The 19,764-nt window shown below is 36.0% G+C and overlaps 1 protein-coding gene across 1 annotated transcript in view; it reads right to left on the reverse strand.

Moving 5' to 3' along the window:
• The window catches only part of unc5a (unc-5 netrin receptor A), a 242,190-nt gene that overhangs the window by 74,155 nt on the left and 148,271 nt on the right, over positions 1-19,764 (reverse strand). The window contains exons 3-5 of the mRNA XM_079838885.1: positions 7,018-7,161; positions 2,373-2,476; positions 1,481-1,661 (exon numbers count right to left, since the gene is read on the reverse strand). Of these exons, the coding sequence (XP_079695011.1) occupies positions 1,481-1,661; positions 2,373-2,476; positions 7,018-7,161 (429 nt within the window). The remainder of the gene's footprint in view (positions 1-1,480; positions 1,662-2,372; positions 2,477-7,017; positions 7,162-19,764) is intronic.

Raw genomic sequence — 19,764 nt, forward strand, 5'->3', positions numbered from 1 at the left:
AGGTATATTTAAATTACATAAAAATATTCAAATGACAGGGTTTCCACAATTTCTGAGCACGTTTGGCACTTTACAATAAGGTCTCATTTGTTAGTTAATGTATTTACCACCATGAACTAACAATAAGATACATTTAACACAGTATTTATTAATCTTTGTAAATATGAATAAAAATACAGTCACAGTGCATTAACTAATGTTAACAAATACAACTTTTGATTTTAATAAAGGTATTAGTAAAATGTTGAGATTAACATTAATTGAGATTAATAAATGCTGTAGAAGTACTGTTCATTCTTAGGTCACGTTATTTTTACATAATATGTAACTTATGTTAAAGCTACACTGTGTGATATTTTCCCCCATCTAGCGGTGAAAAGGTATATGACCATCCAGTGAATATTAGTTTCTGTTCCTCTCAATTCCGATTTCGTTTTAACTCCTACGGTGGCCGATTTAGTCCAAGATTAACATGGCTTCCAGTTCGACCTCGTCCACATTCGACACGGTGCCATCGAGTGTTAAAACACGAAAGGCGAAGCTTGAATTCACGGGTATGTCCCTCTTTGGCTGATGTACTTTCAAGATGGAGGGGCAACATGGCGACCCGCATTCGAACCCATTACCTGTATGTATTTTCAATGGCATATTATAAACTTACGAAAATACTTTATTACTTGAAAGAAGTAAATATACATTAATGAGCACATATATTTTTGAAAGAACTAAGTGTTTTTAGCTAAGAATAAACTAAAAAAGTTACACAGTGTAGCTTTAACAAATAAAACCTAATCGTGACAACTGTGACTGATGAATAAAAATAATTATAAAATAATTTATATATAGGCTACATACATAAAATGTAATTGTCATGTCCATGTCAAATAAATCTAATAAAAAAAATAAAAAAAAAAGATTTATAATTTTCCAGATATACGTCACCACATTTCAAGAAAATTATTCACAAAACAAAAATAAACTTAATGTTGTGGTTTAAAAAAAAAAAAAAAAAAATATATATATATATATATATATATATATATCACACGTGCAATGAGTAATTTCTCGCCTGGAAAATTTAACTACCGTAATAATATATATATTGAATACAACAAAATTCCCACTTGATTTTCAAAACCCCCCCTGATTTTTCTAAAGCTGTGGGAACCCTGATAAAAATATATAATGTTAAAAACTAATTGGTCCATAGAGCTAAAAGTAATACGATGAATGGAGTCTAGGTGTAGTGCTATTATAGTAAAACACTGCTAGATTTTCAAATGGCAAAGCAAAGTAGTCAGAACATTTTGTTCTCAAAGTCTGATCAAAATGGAGTTGTCCATCAAAGCTAGCCTGACTCTCTCAGTAAATTACCCCTGACTCCAGGTCAAAACCATCCCAAACTTTTGTCAGACTCTTGAAAGGTGAAGTCCATTTATCTGTGATCTAAGAAAGGAACAAAGTATGAGAAGAAACACACCATAGACAATCACAGTAGCCGAGGAGCTCTTGCGTCGAGCCACAATGTTCTTGGCCACGCAGGTGTAGTTGCCTGTGTCGGCCAGGCGGGCTTGTTTGATGATGAGATTATGGTCCACGGTGATGAAGAAATTGGGGTCAGTCTTGGGGTCGATCAGCTCCTCGTTTCTCTGCCACTCCACCTATGGATATACACAAGAGAAAACATTTCACAGCTTCAATCTGGCTCAAATGGATGGAAAACGCTCTGTATGTTCTCGGATCCAGCTGCCATTCTTGGCAGCTCCCAAGGCCACAGCCAGGGCCGAGGATGTTAAAGTTTGGCAGGCACTGCATGGTAGCATGGGGCAGTAGGAAAATGGATTAGTATTTTCTTTCAATTGTTTTTTCTATTCTACATTGGAATAAAGGGGGAAACAAATAGAACACTTCTTTCTCACTTTAAAATCAGACATTAGAGTACTTAAAGTACTAGATTTTGTGATTATGATAATAAAGTGTGATGTTTATTTCTAACTTTCTATTTTTAAACTTAACTTTCATTGTAAGAATGTTACTGTAACTATGATTCACGATTATGAGAATGAGTGTTCTCAAATGTATCAGTCACTTTTGCTGTTTTGAAGTTTGGATGGACATTTTGAGCTGCAACAGCTGGTCGCAGGCTGGTCTAGTCCTGCACCGGTGCAAAAATACATGTATTATTGATGGGACTACCAGAGCTTGCCAAATCACTCTGCATGGTTCCTCATCCAAGTCCAACTCACGGAACAGACGGAATATGGAGAAAGACGTCAGATCCCTGGCTCGATGGTATATTTGTGTGAGTACATAAATGAGAGGGATCATTAGCAGGGCGGTGGATTGTTAACATGGTTACTTGTTGCTCTCACCTCTGCAGGAGGAACACCTTCAGGAGGATGACAGCGCAGAAGGATTTCCTGATCAATTGCCACTTCCTTACCCAGCGGCTCCTCCTCAAAGTTCTTCCTCAGATCTGTAGCGCAAAATCATTATTTTTATTAGTCATTAGGGGCATTTGAAAAAAAAAATACAATAATATATATATTTATATACACACACAACATAAGAGGAGGTAATTGTAGGTAATTGTGCATTGTACAAAAATAAACAGACCTTGTAGTGCACAGTACTGTATATTTAATATTAAACATTTTTAATAATTAGTGGGACATTAATTTGGTTAATATATTTTGTTAATATCTTCAGAGGAAAAGATGAGGCCTGGTGAGTGTGTTCTGACATGTGCAGTGGTGCTTATGTGCATCTGATATGATGCATTATGCACTGCTCAAATTTCTATACCATTATTTAATTTTTGTATTATTATTTGATTTATTTATTTACATGTATAGATTTTCTATAGATACAGAATTTCACTTGATAAAATCACTGTCACTTTGAAGAGGGCATTAAGCAAAATGCGAAACAAGTGAGGTTTTAAGGGCTGTTTACACGACTCCAATTCCAACTTAAAGGGATAGTTCACTTTCAACACTTTTTCCATAAACTGAATACGGAAGGCAGTCGGCCACAACTTTACTTTATAAAGTTTTAAATATGGATATTTTTCTTACACAAACGCATCGATTCTCTTCAGAAGGCCTTTATTAACACCCCAGAGCCGCGTGGAGCACGTTATTTGATGGACAGGTGCATTTTTTATGGACTTCAAACACAGAGCAACTATTATTGCCATTATAAAGCTTGGATTAGCCTGGACTTTTTTAATATAACTCTGATTTTATTCGTCTGAAAGAAGAATGTCATATACACCTAGGATGACTTGAGGCTGAGTAAATCATGGGCTAATTTTCCTTTTTAGGTGAACTATCCCTTTAAAACGGAAAATGTTTTGCTGGCCTGGAAACGCAAACTTTTAAAAAAAATTATTTCAAAACGCATTGTTTTTGAAAACAATACTGTTATTCTCTCCATGTAAACTACAAAAACACACATTTTTGAAAACTGTGACGTCATGCGCATGCGTATTGTGTGTTCATTCTATAGGCGGGTAGTGTTTTTTCGCCAACTACTGGCCTGGCAGCATAATACAGCGCTTTTAGTCATTTTCGCAGATCCATGTGAACTCTTGACAATGTTGCCGTCTGTGCGCGAAAAACGCAAAGGACTTTTCAGTTTTTTGTACATCGTTGTCTTGTAAATGTACCCTTAAACGGATTGCATGTTTTTTTTTTTTTTTTTTTTATATTCCTCAAGCCAGGATTATTGACTACTATCCTCCTGTAGTCATAAAGTAGATCAAAACTTGTACATGCATCACCAGGAAGGTAAACTGCCAAGCCATTTAATCTAACATTATCGGTGTCATATTTAGCAATGAGTTTTTGGGGTTCAGCGCTCCTCCATATAACTCAGGGCTTTGTTTGCACCTCGTACGTTCAACAGGAGCCTTGAGCAGTCTTTCTCTCTTAGAAGGATCCATATCACAGACCCGAGTGCTTATTAGACCCTGCTTGGTTGCTTCAGAGAAAGGCTGAATGCAGCCCCCAGGCAAAGCATCAACAAAAGGGAATTGCATTATCTTCCTCCTCTACTCGATACCGCACCGAGGCTGTGGTATCCATACGACCACCCACTCTACCTAAAACCCCTGGGACAAGTGTTGATGCAAGTCGAATTGTATTTGCTTGTCAAAATTGCATTACTCTTGATGGAGGGCTTTCGTGCCCTCCTGACTATGGATGGGGAAATTTCAAAACAACATTTGCATAAACGTTTATAGCTGTTATGACACAAAAAAGCTTTTGGAAGGAGGTGTCCATTGAGACAGCGGACTTGTCTTCAGCTCCGATGCTGGGGAATAAAATCTCTCCTCTCAATAACGGCGGCACTGCCAGTCGTTTCGTTTCCTCAAAACAGATGTCATGCCTGTCTTCACCAATCAGGCCTTGGCAAACATTAAGAGGTGAAGAGGGCTCTTTGACATTCAATTTAATTAAATAGGATTTAATGGAAATAAGACAGGCACAAAGGATTAGATGCCATCAAGTCCTGAGATGGCATTGTCGTGACTTTGAAGGGAAAACTCAAGTTTGTTAAAGGGATAGCTCCCCCTAACACAATTACAGTGAATGGGAACGGAGGCTTCCAAGCTTCAAAAGCTAAAGAAACTCCATACAAACAACATAAAAGCTGTCCACATGAATCATGCGTCAAATTCAGAGTGCTCATATGACACTTTGTGTGCAGGAATAAACTGTGTTGAAAGTTATGTCACGCGCAAAACCCCTGGTCATTGTATGTGTTCTTGGGTGAGAAAATTCCTTTAAAAGTCCTTTCATTATACGAAAGTAGAACCTGAGGTGAATCTATGTTTGGCAAGAGAAATATCCATTAAGAATATTTAGAAGCACCATGCACTCTGAGATAAATCCCAAAACACACAATGCTTTAATCTTTGTTTTAGACACAAAAAAAAGAAAGAAAGGCTATCATCTTCCTTTAAAGTAAGGGCGTCTTCTCATTTTTTTTTTTTTTTTGCTGATGTTTGTTCTGAGTGAGGCGGTGCGGTGGTGCGGTTTCCTGGTGTTTAATCACAGAGATATCAAAACCACCAGGCCTCTTGAGGCAATTACAAAGTGTTACATTGCAGATTAGCAGATTTCCTTGCCACGGGCTCTTCCTGATCAAACTTCCCAATCAAACATTAAATCACAGTCATATAAAACCAACTGAATCAATCAGCCTTAGGGAGAACACGGAGCATAAGTGGTTAGATTGATTGGCTAAATGGAATTTCGAAATAACTTTTAATAGAAAGTATATCACTATCAAAACCCTTTATGGTGGAGTGATACAAAAAAAAGACATTAGGGATAAATTAATTCTGTTCAACATGATTTTTACCAGAACACACTAGCTGTTTACACAGTAACAATGTTAATATCTATGGCAGGCAACAATTGTTCATGTAGCTAGTGCTTTTAAACGCAGCACAAGTAAAGATAAATTATATACTAACTAGTAAAACACAGCCAGCTACACCTGTGGTTCTCGATTGGTTTTGCTTTGGGATCTAGAATTTACACTGGGGATCAAATGATGACACAACCCGGCGGTAACAATTTTGCTATAACATTTTAAAAATATTGAAATCTATTATTAGTATTTTATATTAAGCCAATAATGAATTGCACAAAACACATTGTGGTCATTTAAACCCTTGTTTAAGGTTTCTTCGGTATCGTGAGGTTTGATTGGATGCACAAACTTTGATGTCAGCAATAATAGCTGTGTTTTCTTTTCTAGCTGATAACCACGGGTCAGTTTTTTTTTTTTAAAGAAGAATAAATAAAATACTTTTATTCAGGAATGATGTATTAAATTGATTGATCAAAAGAGACAGAAAAATATTTCAATTTCAAATAAATTCTATTCAAATAACATTCATCAAATAATTCTAAAATACAGTATGTATGTATGTATGTATGTATGTATGTATGTATGCATGTATGCATGTATATCTTCTGTTCACTAAGGCTGCATTTCTTTGATCCAAAATACAGCAAAAACAGTATTATTGTGAAATATTTTTACAATTTAATATATATATTTTTTTCAATTTGAATATATTTTAAAATGCAATGAGTGATTCAAAGCTGAATTTTCAGCATCATTACTCCAGTCTTTAGAGTCACATGATCCTTCAGAAATCATTCTAATATGCTGATTTGCTGCTCAAGAAACATTTACTATTATTATCAATGTTGAAAACAGTTGTGTACAATTTTTTTTCAGGATTATTTAATGAATAGAAAGTTCAAAACAACAGCATCTATCTGAAATATAAAGCTTTTGCAACATTATAAATGTCTATACAGTCACTTGGTCAATTTAATGCATCCTTGCTGAATAAATGTATTAATTTCTTTCAAAATAGTACAGTTTCCAAACTTTTGACCGATAAATATGAGGCATCACAACGTTTTTTAACATTTATAAGAAATGATCTTGAGCACCAAATCAATTAGAATGATTTCTGAAGGATCATGTGACACTAAAGACTGGAGTAATGGTGCTGAACATGCAGCTTTGCCATCACAGAAATAAATTACATTTTAATATATATTCAAATACAAACCAATTATTATAATTTTTTATATTATTTCACAAAATTACTATTTTTACAATATTTTTTTAGCTAAAAAAAATGCAGCCTTGGTGAGCATAACATTAAAAAAATATAAAATCTAAAAATATCTAATTTATGATTAATTACATTAATTAAATAAATTGAAAAATTCATCTATAATGAATTTGATTTGGTACTGTATCTAAACTATACACAATTCTGCTGCATGGTTAGTTGCAATTTATTATTTGCATTTCGTTTTTGCATCTGTTATTACCTCCTGTCCAGATTAATACAGACTTGTGACCCATTTTGGGAGCGACCCACCAGTTGAGAACCCCTGAGCTAAACATTTATATCAGATTACAAAAGTGGCATGTGGTCAAAATGTTTGGACTATAAGATAGCAGAGCTGAACTCACAGGCGATGCGCACATATGCCTTTTGGCTCTTTTGGGTTCCTGTAGTGCTCCAGGCCACACACTGACACCAGTAATCCTCCAGACCAAAGATCTTCTCCACCTGCTGTCTGGAGATGTCGATCTTCACCTGCATCACCGGCAGCCCTGGGACCAAACCAGACAGAGCAAACACGTTCAGCTCACCGCTCTAAACATATCGCCATTAACAGAGACAGCTGTTCAGAGACTGTCCTTCAGCCGAGGTTTTTTTGTGTCAAACTCGCCGTTAATATGTGGCAAATTGGCTGGCAGAAATTAGAAGCACGTCACTGGTGACAAAACTTTGGCAACAATGTGAAATCTATCACAGCTGTCAAAGTTTTCACAGACGTGGCAAACTGTCCACTGTTTCCAAAGGTTTTTGGAAAAGGTTCACCGCGTCCAGCGAAGAGCTGCCAAACGTTTGCAATAAGGGGAAACAAATTAAGTTTTTTTTTTTTGCAAACAAACATTTTTCATTGCTTGGTTAACTCATGGAATATTGACAGAGCAATGTCACAATCATTGTTTACTAAATGCAGGAAGTGTATGACATGCGAAACCGCCTCGAAATAGAAAATCCCAAACTCTACTGCGCTTTCTTGGGGTGAATTAATAAATAAACACATATTAATATATATGCAAGCTTCCAGTGGGAGATATTTTTCCTGGTTACTCAATATGTGCGTTTCCATTCAGACATGAGTGGCTAGGATTATCCCATCAAAGCTCAGAGGTCTTTTCTGAAAATAAAATGTAAAAGAGGACAAGAAAGAAAAAAAAAGGGAATGAAGTGATAATTTGTCAACCGCAGTCAAATGAATAATGTCTATACAACTGGTGTTAAGTCATCCAACAAAATGATTCATTTTCAGATGACAATTACAAATGAACATTATCAGTGTTAACCAACACCAACAACAAAATGTGTAATGCATTATAAAGCTCTATTTGAGGATGAAGGGATGGGGTTAGACGAAGATCATTTTTCTTTTCAGTATCTCTAGACCATCTCCTCAACCCCTAAGCTTCTGATATTTTCCTCCATGGCTATCGCTCATCTCAACACCAAAGCATGACCTTGAAGATGTCCACATTCCCCTCAACATCCCCCTTCCCCATAATTTCTCCCATAATCTCTCCATCCAACCTATTCATCCTTTCCTCTTCCCCTCTCCCTTTTTCTTGTTTTTCTAACCCAGTGGGGCATTATAGGCATATTATTATGTTCACATAGACATTTAAAAAATCACTGAACTCACAATTTGATTTAGATTTTTGTCCAAATTTGATCATCAATATAATATTTTGGGCATCACTGAAATGTTTCAATCGACTGTTGAGCATCATACAGTAGTTGTGCTTGAAAGTTCAAATTGATTTCTGGGCATCATGAGAGCGTTCAAAATGATTTTGGGGCATGAAATGTTTTTAAAAAGACGTCTGTGCATCATAGGCACATTCAAACGCTTGTATTGCTTTTTAGGCATCATAAAAACATTCAAAAGGAGTTTTGAATGCTCGAATCGATTTCTGTGTTTAAATGTGCAAATCCATTTCTGTGCATATTTGAACATCCAAAACATATATTTCTTGGAATCCTTCAAATGTTTGAATCTGTTTTGTGCTCCATAAGTACATTCAAAAGGCTCTGAACAATATTTCTGCACAATTTGATATATTAATAGATTCTTGGGCATCTTTCAAACCAACGTTTTGGCATCATTTGAATGTTTGAACAGATTTTTGCACATTATAGCTGCCTTCAAATGTTCAAATTGATTTCTGGACATCATTTCGATGTTTAAATTGATTTTGTCAGCCTCAATGGAATATTTAAACACATCTTTGCACATCATAGGAGTATGCGAGGAACTGCCCCTATGATGTCCAAATATGGTGCGTCTAGGAAGACAGCAGCTCTCTAGGTTCTGAAACTCATACTGCACTGCATGACCAGTCAAGCATTTAATGTCAATGAACCGTAATAAGCACAACACAACTCCAATAACCGCATTCTGCAATTAGCCACAGTGTGGTCAGATGCTCCAGCGATGTGACAAAAATGCATCATCTCAAATCCTGCTGGTCAGTTGAGTTCTCGCTTCAACCTGTCTGTCACAAATCAATGAACATCACATCCATCACCACTTGGCGGAGAGTCTCTAGGAGGAGAGAAATAGGGCAGCATAGAGAGCTTGTGTCTCGCTATCTTGGCAGACATTAGGAGCACATGCAATTACTGTTAGATTTAAACCACCCTCCAGTGTTACTCAGGGCGTCAACATCAAAATGGACCTCTCAGACAATCTCGCTCTCCTCTGACACAGCGTCTGGACTTTAATCCTCGCTGATGCTTTCAAACACTTTTGCAATGGGTCAAAAATACGAGATTCAATGCACAAATCTCTGTAACCCAGTCTAAAATAAGCGCACTGAAAATAACACTCACAATTAATTTCTCCACTCGCATTGCGTTTCATTCAAATTGCATAACCAATTCAATAGGAGCGGAAATAGTTATATTAGACCACTAATATCATGCTGATTTTTTTCTTTTTTTGGGGGGAGAATGTAATCATCGCTCGCATTAAAACGTAAAATACAATTAAGGGAAACAGGCGTAGTCTTGAAATAGTCCGAGGAAAAGCTATCTTAAACACTGATTGTTTTATTAATTGCTTTTTGTTTCTTTTAGCTTCAATTACCCGGATTTCTGACCTCGCACTCCCTCTGCGCTTCACGACGAGCCGCTGAGGCCGCCACATTGGGTTTCATTCACTTTGGTGAATATGCCAAGCGGCCTGCACTGTTACTCAGGCATGAAAATTCACTTTTCCTGCATGACAGATTTAGCCGCATGATAGGCCAGGATAATACTGTAACGAAGATTTGTATAATTAGTAATTAACCGAGTATGAAGTCTTTGACTAGGAACACCATTAAAATGTTCACCCATGAGCCCTTGAGCGAGGTCGCTGTGGCAACCCTCCCTTTGGGGTCTAAGGGGTCACACAGTTAAAGAATAATTGACTCTTAGACCGAGTGTCACATGCGAGCACCCGCTTCCAATACTGTTAAACCCCCCACAGACAGAGGAAATTATTCTGAAATGAAGACACATTTATTAGACCCTGAAAGAAAAAAGGCCCTGCGGAGATTGAATCATAATTCTGAGTTATTGCTTTATGCTTTTGTCGTGTTGTGCGTCTGCATACTCAACACATGTGGCACACCTTCAAAATTAATTGTTAAAAATTCATAACCCGTCCCATTTTTCTGCGTTGACATCCAACAAATTATTTAATACAGACATAAAATTCAGAAAAAGAATAATAATGATGCCGCTTTCCATTCTGGGGTTAGCTGAACCCAGTGCATTTTTCATAACAGACCACAAGGTCAGCCAGTTTCCAGGCATTTCCCAGAATTCAATGCAGGCATCATAAGGAATAGTGTGAATGTAACGGAACACAGAAATTAGTCCCCCCCCCCCCCCCTCCCAATGGTAAACCATTTTAAACTTGATACAGTGTTTTAAAAATGCAACACTAGCATATGTTTAATTCATCAAGTTTTAAACTTAAAAAGTTAATTCATGAATTCATGAGAAAATTATGAAGTTCATTTTTGGGTGAACTAAACCTTTAAAGCAGTGGTTCTCAACGAGGGGACCAAGGTCCACTAGGGGGCATCAGCAAACTTCACTGAATAAAAGGTAGTTAAATTAATAAATTATTAATATTTTAAAACAACCTAATTCTACGTTAAAATGCTCAAAAAAACACTAAATCATTTATTTCTTATATAATACAAATAATAAAAGAAAATTAAATACAAATTTATTTTTCTCAAAAGCCATGGTATTATTGAAAAATAATACCGTTCTCTAAACTTCAGAAAATCACAAAATAAATGGTGGTTAATTAATGTAATATAACACTCTAATACTAATCTAATACTCTTTTGTTTTTGGTGAAAAAAAGTAAAAAAAAAACAAGCAGTTTTGTCAAATCTATGGCAGAAATCCCTACATCAGGAAGCCTTTTGATATTGTGTTGGGGGGTCTTTCAGTCAAAATTAGGGATGCACTGATTTTGGCCAATACCGATAACCGATAATTATTTTTTGATTATAAAAACAAACGTCTCACAATTAAAACCATGCCCCAAGCACTCAATTATAATGATGGTCTCATTATAATTTTATGTATCCTGTATGACAGACTTGCACTGCACATGTTGCACTCAACCATATTTTCCTTTTTGAAGTGATTCCAATCATATTTCAAGCTATTTTAAACCATTATGGGGAACAGTGCGGATCTGAAGTGTCTCAGCTGAAGGAAATAAATGTATATATCGGCTAAATTTTCTTATTGGGCTGATAACGATAACATTAAAAAGGAACATACATTGGCCGATACTGATATGGTGGCCAATATATTGTGCATCCCTAGTCAAAAAGGTTGAAAAGCACGGCTTTGAAGCAGGGCTCGACATTAAGGCTTGTCCGCTTGTCCGGGACAAGTGGATTTTTGAAGGGGCAAGTGAAAAAGAATTTTACTTGCCCAACGGACAAGTATCCTGGTTAAAACGTCAAAAAATAACTAGGGAATCACCAAAGTGCAATAATGATTCTGCATTCAGTGTAAGTGGAGATCGATAGTGGATACTAATATAAAACAAACTGACTTTAACAAGGTTGAGCTGTTGAGGCATCACATGAGCGCTGCTCACACACAGAAACTCAGTTAACATCCACAGTTAAAATTGTGCAGTTTTTATATTTATAACATATGATACAGTTAAGCAACATCACACAAACAAGAGTGTTGTTTTCCTGAATACCATCACGACTGAAAATGACGCATACGCCAGTTCCATAAAGAATTAATCAACATTAAGTCACTTACATTTTAGATGCCATATGGACTGTTTTTGTTCTATTTCAGCAGCGAAAATAGTTCAAAACAAAGATCACAACAGAAACGTAATGTGTCTCACAGCAACAGCATGTTACTGAATGATTCAGCGTTTTGAATGAATCGGTTGAATCAGATTCAATGACCTATTCGTAAACGACCACCTAATTCTTGAATGAATCGTTTGAATGAATCGACTCAATGACTCTCATTAAGCTGCCACCTACTGGTGGTTTAGTTTCATCTTTCCAACATTTCTTATTTGTATATTCAAAAATATTTAAAATAATCTCATAACATTTTTTAATGCAGTTGTAATTTTGTCAATGTAAATAATTTAATTTGATTGGTAACAGCCTATAGTGTCTTATTCTAATTTAATTTATAGATCAAATTTAAAAATATAAAATGAAAGCTAAAGCATAGCCTATATTTAGTAAGATTATGGAAAAATGCCCTTTATAAAAAGGTAAAAATGGTCAAATATGCATATTTAAATATGTCAAAGCTGATTGAACACTGGGTGAGAATATTGCTTCAGAATAGATTACGGTATATTTACTAAAAATAAAATCTGGACAAGCTAATTTTTTACTCTGACAAGTGAATGACAGATTTACTTGTCCGAAGGACAAGCATGTGAACAGGCTTAATGTCGAGCCCTAACTGAAACATGTTTCCTAACACTTATTAAAACTTGCTAAAATTCCTGCATAGTAACAATTATTTATAGGGATAGTGTACACCCAAAAATGACAAATCATTTACTCACCCTCAAGTTGTTCCAAACCTGTATGACGTTCCTTCTTCTGTGGAAAATAAAAGAAGAAACGCTTGGTAACCAACCCGTTTTGGTTACCATTGACTTCCTTTGTCTAGACAAAAATACACTTCCCAAAATATCTTTTTATGTTTCACAGAAGTCAGTCATAGAGGTTTGGAACGACACGACAAAGTAAACTATCCCCCTTCGACTGTGGTAGTATAGTCTCACAGGAAAAACCATGGATGAGATGTTTTTTTTTTCTCTCCAGGGAACTTACAGGGTCCTGGTCGAATTCGATGGTGCATTTACTGTAGAATCCAGGGATATGATAACATCCCGTTCCGACACACTACACCATAACTTTATCTGAGTCCCAGCGTGACTTTGCAGTGACTGCTCTACATATTATTGCAGCAGCGAACATCTGTTCATTGTGTCTGCACCAACAGCTCCCGAAAGGAGGAGTGACTAGGTGGAAAAGAGATGCATTATTCAAGGATGTTATCCATCCAAATGTGTGAGTAACAGTTCTCATTACTGCTATGAAGAACTGTTATTGTGAAGAGGATGTGGGCAGCTAAATCAAACAGCGTGTGTGTGTTTTGAAATGCAGAAGACTCGCAGACCCGCAGTGACATTGCTGCTCTTATTCCCTTGAGTCGATACAGGGGCTTGTCTGGTGAAGAGACTTGATTTTTTTCCCCCCACTCACTCTTGTTTTTGCTGCCAGTGACCTCAATTCCACAGGGGTCATTTGCTTATCAAAGGCGCAGCCCGAAACTGGCAGGTTGGAGTAAGTTTTCATTGTGACCGAGGAAATTCAATTAGGCCGCATCTAGAGTGTGCGGAGCTAAGATTCATCAATGGGAGCTGGGATTAAGGGGGGACTGACTTACACTAGGACGATCAGTCAGAAGGTCAGCATGTGCCCATCACAAGGGACTTTTTTTCATTGACTTCTCGTTGAATACAGTTGGAACAAAGCATCACTCTCCGATGCACTGAATTGCTTCCATCACCTGTATAGACACACTAGTGGCAATAATGATGTTTATCATTAGTGTTGAATTAGAGGGGTAAACGCGCATTTAAAACACATTAGAGATTTGAATTGTGTTGAATAATGTAGTGTTTGTTGTTTGGCGAACATATCACTCTCTTTCATTGCATTACGTTCTTTTCATTAGCCGTTATCGCTTCTGGACGTCTGAGCCCTGAAACAGCGGCCAAACTAGAGGTAAACAAACACATGAATAATCAGAGCAATTCGGAAAACGTCATTAAAACATTGACAAAATTCTAAGCCGTGTACCGACAGATTGAGCCACGATGCTTATGAGGTCAACACGAGTTCAAATCTGCCTCATAACATCTCCCCATCATTCCTTTCCCTTGAATAAAATGACTCGTAATAAACAAAAAGATCAAAAGGAAATAAAATGCAATAAAAATAAAACAAACAGGAAACAACAATAATAAAATTAATAAACAAACATTCTGCTAAACAATGCTTAAATTAAATGAATAAATTATAAATAAATCAAAAGAACTAAAGTAAATAGGTTAATACAATTTATAAATAGAATAAATTAAAAATGGTGAAAAAATTTAAAATAATATAATAATATAATAATAAAATACAAATATTTAAAATACATATTAAAAATAAAAACAAAAGTAAAGAAATTAATTAATAAATGTATATGATAATAAAATTAATATACCCCCCCAAAAATACTCAAAAAAAGAAAGCTGAATCGCTTAGAAAACTGCACTTCTCCTCAACAGGCCACATTATTTAACAGAATAAATGGCGTGCGTGATTATGGATTTGAACACCTCTTAGGCACCACTAATAATAAACAGTCCGAAATAATGCTGAACATAGAGGAAGGATCAAAACTAGAATTCATCCCCTCCCCCAAAAACCTCTCAAACTCCAAGTAGAACATTAAAATATATATATATATATATATATATATATATATATATATATATATATATATATATATATATATATATATATATATATATATATATATATATTATATTTTATATTTTATATTTATTTTATTTTATTTATTTTATTTTATTTTTTTATTTTTTTATTATTATTATTTTTTTATTTTTATTTTTTTTTTATACCCATTTTATTATTTTGAGTATTTTTTGGGGGGGTATATTAATTTTATATATATATATATATATTATATATAAAATTAATATACCCCCCCAAATATTATAATAATGTAAAAATAATGTAATATTGCTATATATTCCTTCAGAGTCCTTAGGCACTCTGAAGCTGGATATGTGGCCCATGTGGACCAACAGGCAGGATGACTCAGTGAACGCTGTCTCTTTTTGCACTAATAAGATACTGTAATCCTCGGCTCACTCCAGTGAGCAGCAGTCTATGAAGAAGAGAAGAGACAGACAGACTGTTCCAGGGGCCACATTAAATCTATCAGCCACAGAGGTGCCACGCGGGCACATCCAGGAACCCCTAACCAGTCTGTCCAGCACACTTTTAGGTCAAGGCTTGGCTCAAGGATTCTACAGGAATATTTTCTGCTAGTTCTAATTTGATTGAACTGTCCATTTGCGACTGTCAATGCGACGTTCAAGGCCTCCCGCTTGCACCCGCCGTTCAATTATGGATTATTTAAGGCTGGTGACCCAGCATGTGGCTGCGGCACCAATCAATCCAGTCTAGTTCAGGCCAATGCCAGCTCAAGGTGAAATGACTTGCAGGTAGGTTAGAAAAACAAGCGACGCAAGCTAACGTGTCAATCTGCAGCTTGAAAAAGGGAAACCACACCAATATTAAAGTCCTGAAATGGGCCGTGACACGGAAAGAGTGATTACAAGCACCATGAAAGACAACACTATGATTTTATGTCGACTTTTATGTGACTGATATTAAATTAAATGCTAAGCGTCTGAAACCTGAGAAAGCCCTGGCAACACTGGCTAGTTTATCTAGTATGGCTATTTTGTAACAGAACACGTAAACGCACCAATCTTGCCCAAAAATACTTGCTTTAAAATAGAGTTTCCTTTATATAAGATTTCTTTTTGTGAGATAATTCAACAGGCAGCTAGTGAAGGTTACTCAAGGTGTAATCTGTCATTCGTCTGCTGATTGATTTTCTTATCTTATGGCGTCAACACCCTGATCTGTGCGTAGCACCATATTGGCATGTCAATGTTGATTGCGGATTATTGGACGTTTGATGCTAAATTGCCTCTAGAGAGAGTCTGTTTGATATGATGTAAGATCATCACGCGATGATGAGCATGTATTGTGGCAGAAGGTTCTAACATGCATAGCATCTTCACCAAAGAGAGGACAGGAATTCACAGATCTACCAAGGCTGATGAAATGCTAATTTGCTTCAGTATTTTTAGTCGAGTAAAGAAAACACTGTCAACACATACTAACAACATCATTTGCAGGTAACAATAGCATCATTGGAACATACACTCTAAAAAATGCTGGGTTAAAAATAACCCAAGTTGGGTTGAAAATGGACAAACTCAGCAATTGGGTTGTTTTAACCCAGCGGTTGGGTTAAATGTTTATTTTAAAACAACCCAATCACTGGGTTTGTCCATTTTCAACCCAACTTGGGTTGTTTTTAACCCAGCATTTGTATAATTTAAACTGGTTAAAAAACAAAAAACAAAGACATCTTTTTCTTTAACAACTCATAACAGTAACCAATGGACCAACATAAATTCATCGTTTGTATTAAAGTGAAAAATGTATGGAAAAATATATTACGATACTGTCACATAATAATATGCAATTTATCAATAAACTCATCCCAGCAAATTTTGTTCAATGAACTTAATTCAATTAAGAAAAACTTTTCCATGCAATTAGTTTAGGCCTGTACAATGAGAATGAAAACACGTTTATTTAAACAAATAATGTATATTGAGTTGGCTCAACAAAATTTAATGTGTATGTCCTGTGTATGTCTTTAGCATAAAAACATGTGCTATTAGCTATTTATTGTGTTACATTCATTTTCCTTCACTAGGGTCATTGAACAAACCTTTTTATGAGTGCAGTTTCATACATCATTACTGTATATGCAATGATTAGAATGATCAAATAGGAAGAGTCTGTTAGTTATTACTCACTGCACTCAAAAAAATAGCTTGCTGGTCTAATTTGATCATATTATGACACCTATTTCCACACAGTTGAACGGATTTATTTGAATTTAAACTGGGTTAATTGCACTGAGGAGTAAAATTCATCCAAAGTGAAAGAGATCACACCAGTTACATTTGACGTATTCTGTGAATGTTTCCTGAACATAATTCACTCTTGTTGAGTCAACCAGTGCTGTTGCTGTTCAGACTCGAGTTTTTAAGAAAATGGAACGGCCTGTTAGAGTTTAAGAGTTTAATGTTTAGCTATTTTGAACATTTAGAGTCTGTAAAATATATTCGTAGAATATATAGCAGGTCCTCAACCCAAGCACATGCTCTACACTTCACCACAATGGTAACCCCCCAAAAACACTAACATAACAAGAAACTTTTAAATACCAACATAACATTAAACATTAAAAAGTCTCTCCATTTTCTCATATTGTAAAAAATGCATAAAATAGCACATTATTTAAACATTTACCATCCGAATTCAGCCCCTTTGCAAAGCATGATGGGAAGTGAAAGTCCTGTTTGTTTGGGTTACTTGATTGAAACACATAATTTCAAAATAAAAACATCAAGTTAAGTCAAAGAGAAACTGTTTCAAGTCAATTTAACATGAAGCAATCACATTTGAACAAGAAATCGGATATAATGGTGTTAAATCAAGATGAATTGCTTAAATAAAGTGAACAGCATCATAAAATATTTTTTTTTGAGTGAGTGAAGCGAGTAAACACACAAGCACCACTCTTTACCACAATGGTAACTACACATTTCAAAAAACTTACAGAAACTCTTTAAATGTCCAACATAACTAATTTCAGATTTCAGATGCACCGTTAATCTCCAAATTTACTCTCCCAATGCAGTTCCTTGCAAAGCATGCTGGGAACTACAGATCCACTGCCCACTATCCAGTCAACAAAAATTATTAATATAGTCCCAACGCAAATAAATTAAGTGAACCTTTTTACTTTAAAAAAAGAAAATGTTTTAAGTGAACAGAACACAATTAAATTAAGTTGCTCGTGTTGCTGTAGCTCATTTTAATACACTGAACAAGTGACAAAAATAATGTCAATGTGAAAATTAAATCACAATTATATGAATTGCAAGCCAATTATTTCATATAATCATGACAGTATATGGAGGCAATCTCTCCAGTGCTCATGTTTCCTAAGGGTCACAGGCAAGTGGGCTGCGCTAAAACGCTGCGTGTGTGTGTGTGTGTGTGTGTGTGTGTGTGTGTGTGTGTGTGTGTGTGTGTGTGTGTGTACACAGTTGTTAGTTCATTCCTCTTCCAGCATCATTTTCTGGCCGCATGGTTGGTTGTAGCAGGGCAACAACTAAGAATAAATCCAGCTTTGACAGAAGGTATTCCTCGGTTGACAATTTACACCTCAGGTAATAAATTAACACAGCTAAAGATAGACCCTGAGACCGTCCATCTGCTAGCTAGTTGATAGCAATGGAGTTAACAAAAATCACATCTGCCTTATTAAACTTCCATTTGTGTCAGACTTTTTAACCAGAGGGCACCTCTGTCAGCAAGTAGCTGTTAAGGTAAACCAATTAAAGACTGTGTACGGCCAAAAATTCTGAATAGCTCCAAGCTAAAGACCTACCAACCCATGAAAACCAGCTGGCATCACACTATCTTTGGGGTTTATATCTTTTAAATATGTAGCCTAGCAGACAGGCGTATGACAGCACTGCAAAATAAGAGATTTATTAACCAAAGGCCAAGACAAACAAACAAGTCTCCTGTCAGCACTTGTGATCAGATTTGATCCTCTGGCTTTCTGACGATATACATCACTCTCATCAGCATGACACTGAATATTGACAAAGCAAAATAAACTTTTTAAAAAGTTGGCAAACAGTAACAACCCAACTTTGCCGGCTATTGGTCAGATATTAGGCAGACATTCCCAAATGCACGTTATTGGAAAGTTTGTGTGGAGCAGCATTTACTGTGAACGGAGCTGATTTGAAACACTGGAGGAAACGTGTAACCTGCACGCATGTAGATAATTAAAGTGTTGTGCTTCACTTTGAAACCTTTGAAAAAAATGATATGGAAGTCAATGGGGCTCAACAACTTCTTTTGTGTTCAGCAGAAGAAAGAAATTCATACAGGTTTGGAACAACTTGAGGATGCGTACATTTTTTTGGTTTTTTTTGGTTGACCTATCCCTTTAATAAAAAACAAATCTTGGCATCACATGAATAAATTACATTTCAAAAATATTTCACAATATTACATTTTTACTGTATTTTTTATCAAATAAATGCAGCCTTGGTGAGACTTCTTTCAAAAACATTAAAAAGTCACACACAAACACAGAGAGCCCAAGAGAGATGTCAATATCAGATGTAAACATGCTGAAAAGTGTATTTAGATAACACGATTAATGAACAAAGGATATTTCTGAAAACCTCCGCCTTTAGAGGACAGAAATTCCACAACAAACAGACTTCCACAGGATTTCACAGCTGCTGTACTGAGTATCATGTGCCAATCCAGACCTACTCCAAATCCGTTCAGAAACCATTTCCTGTCCCAAATTACCTTCTCTGTCATAATCCTACATGTGATTGGAGCTGAAGTTGACAAAAAGAGGAGCCGTATGTTTTGATATTTGTCTGAGTGCTAAGTGAGTTTATACTGATTCATTCCTAAGGGCTAGTGCACACAAAACACAAACTGTCATCCACCCGGTTTCTCTGCCTATCAAAAATCTTCACGGACTATTAAGCTGTCATGTTCCCTCCCTCCTCTCCCAGTGGCTGATCTATTTAAGAAGCAATGTGAGCTGAACAGGTGTTGATCTGCATCAAAAATCATCTTACTTGATTGGTGACA

Source organism: Gobio gobio (genome assembly GCF_949357685.1).
Source record: "Gobio gobio genome assembly, chromosome: 16".
In the NCBI taxonomy this organism is placed as follows: Eukaryota; Metazoa; Chordata; class Actinopteri; order Cypriniformes; family Gobionidae; genus Gobio; species Gobio gobio.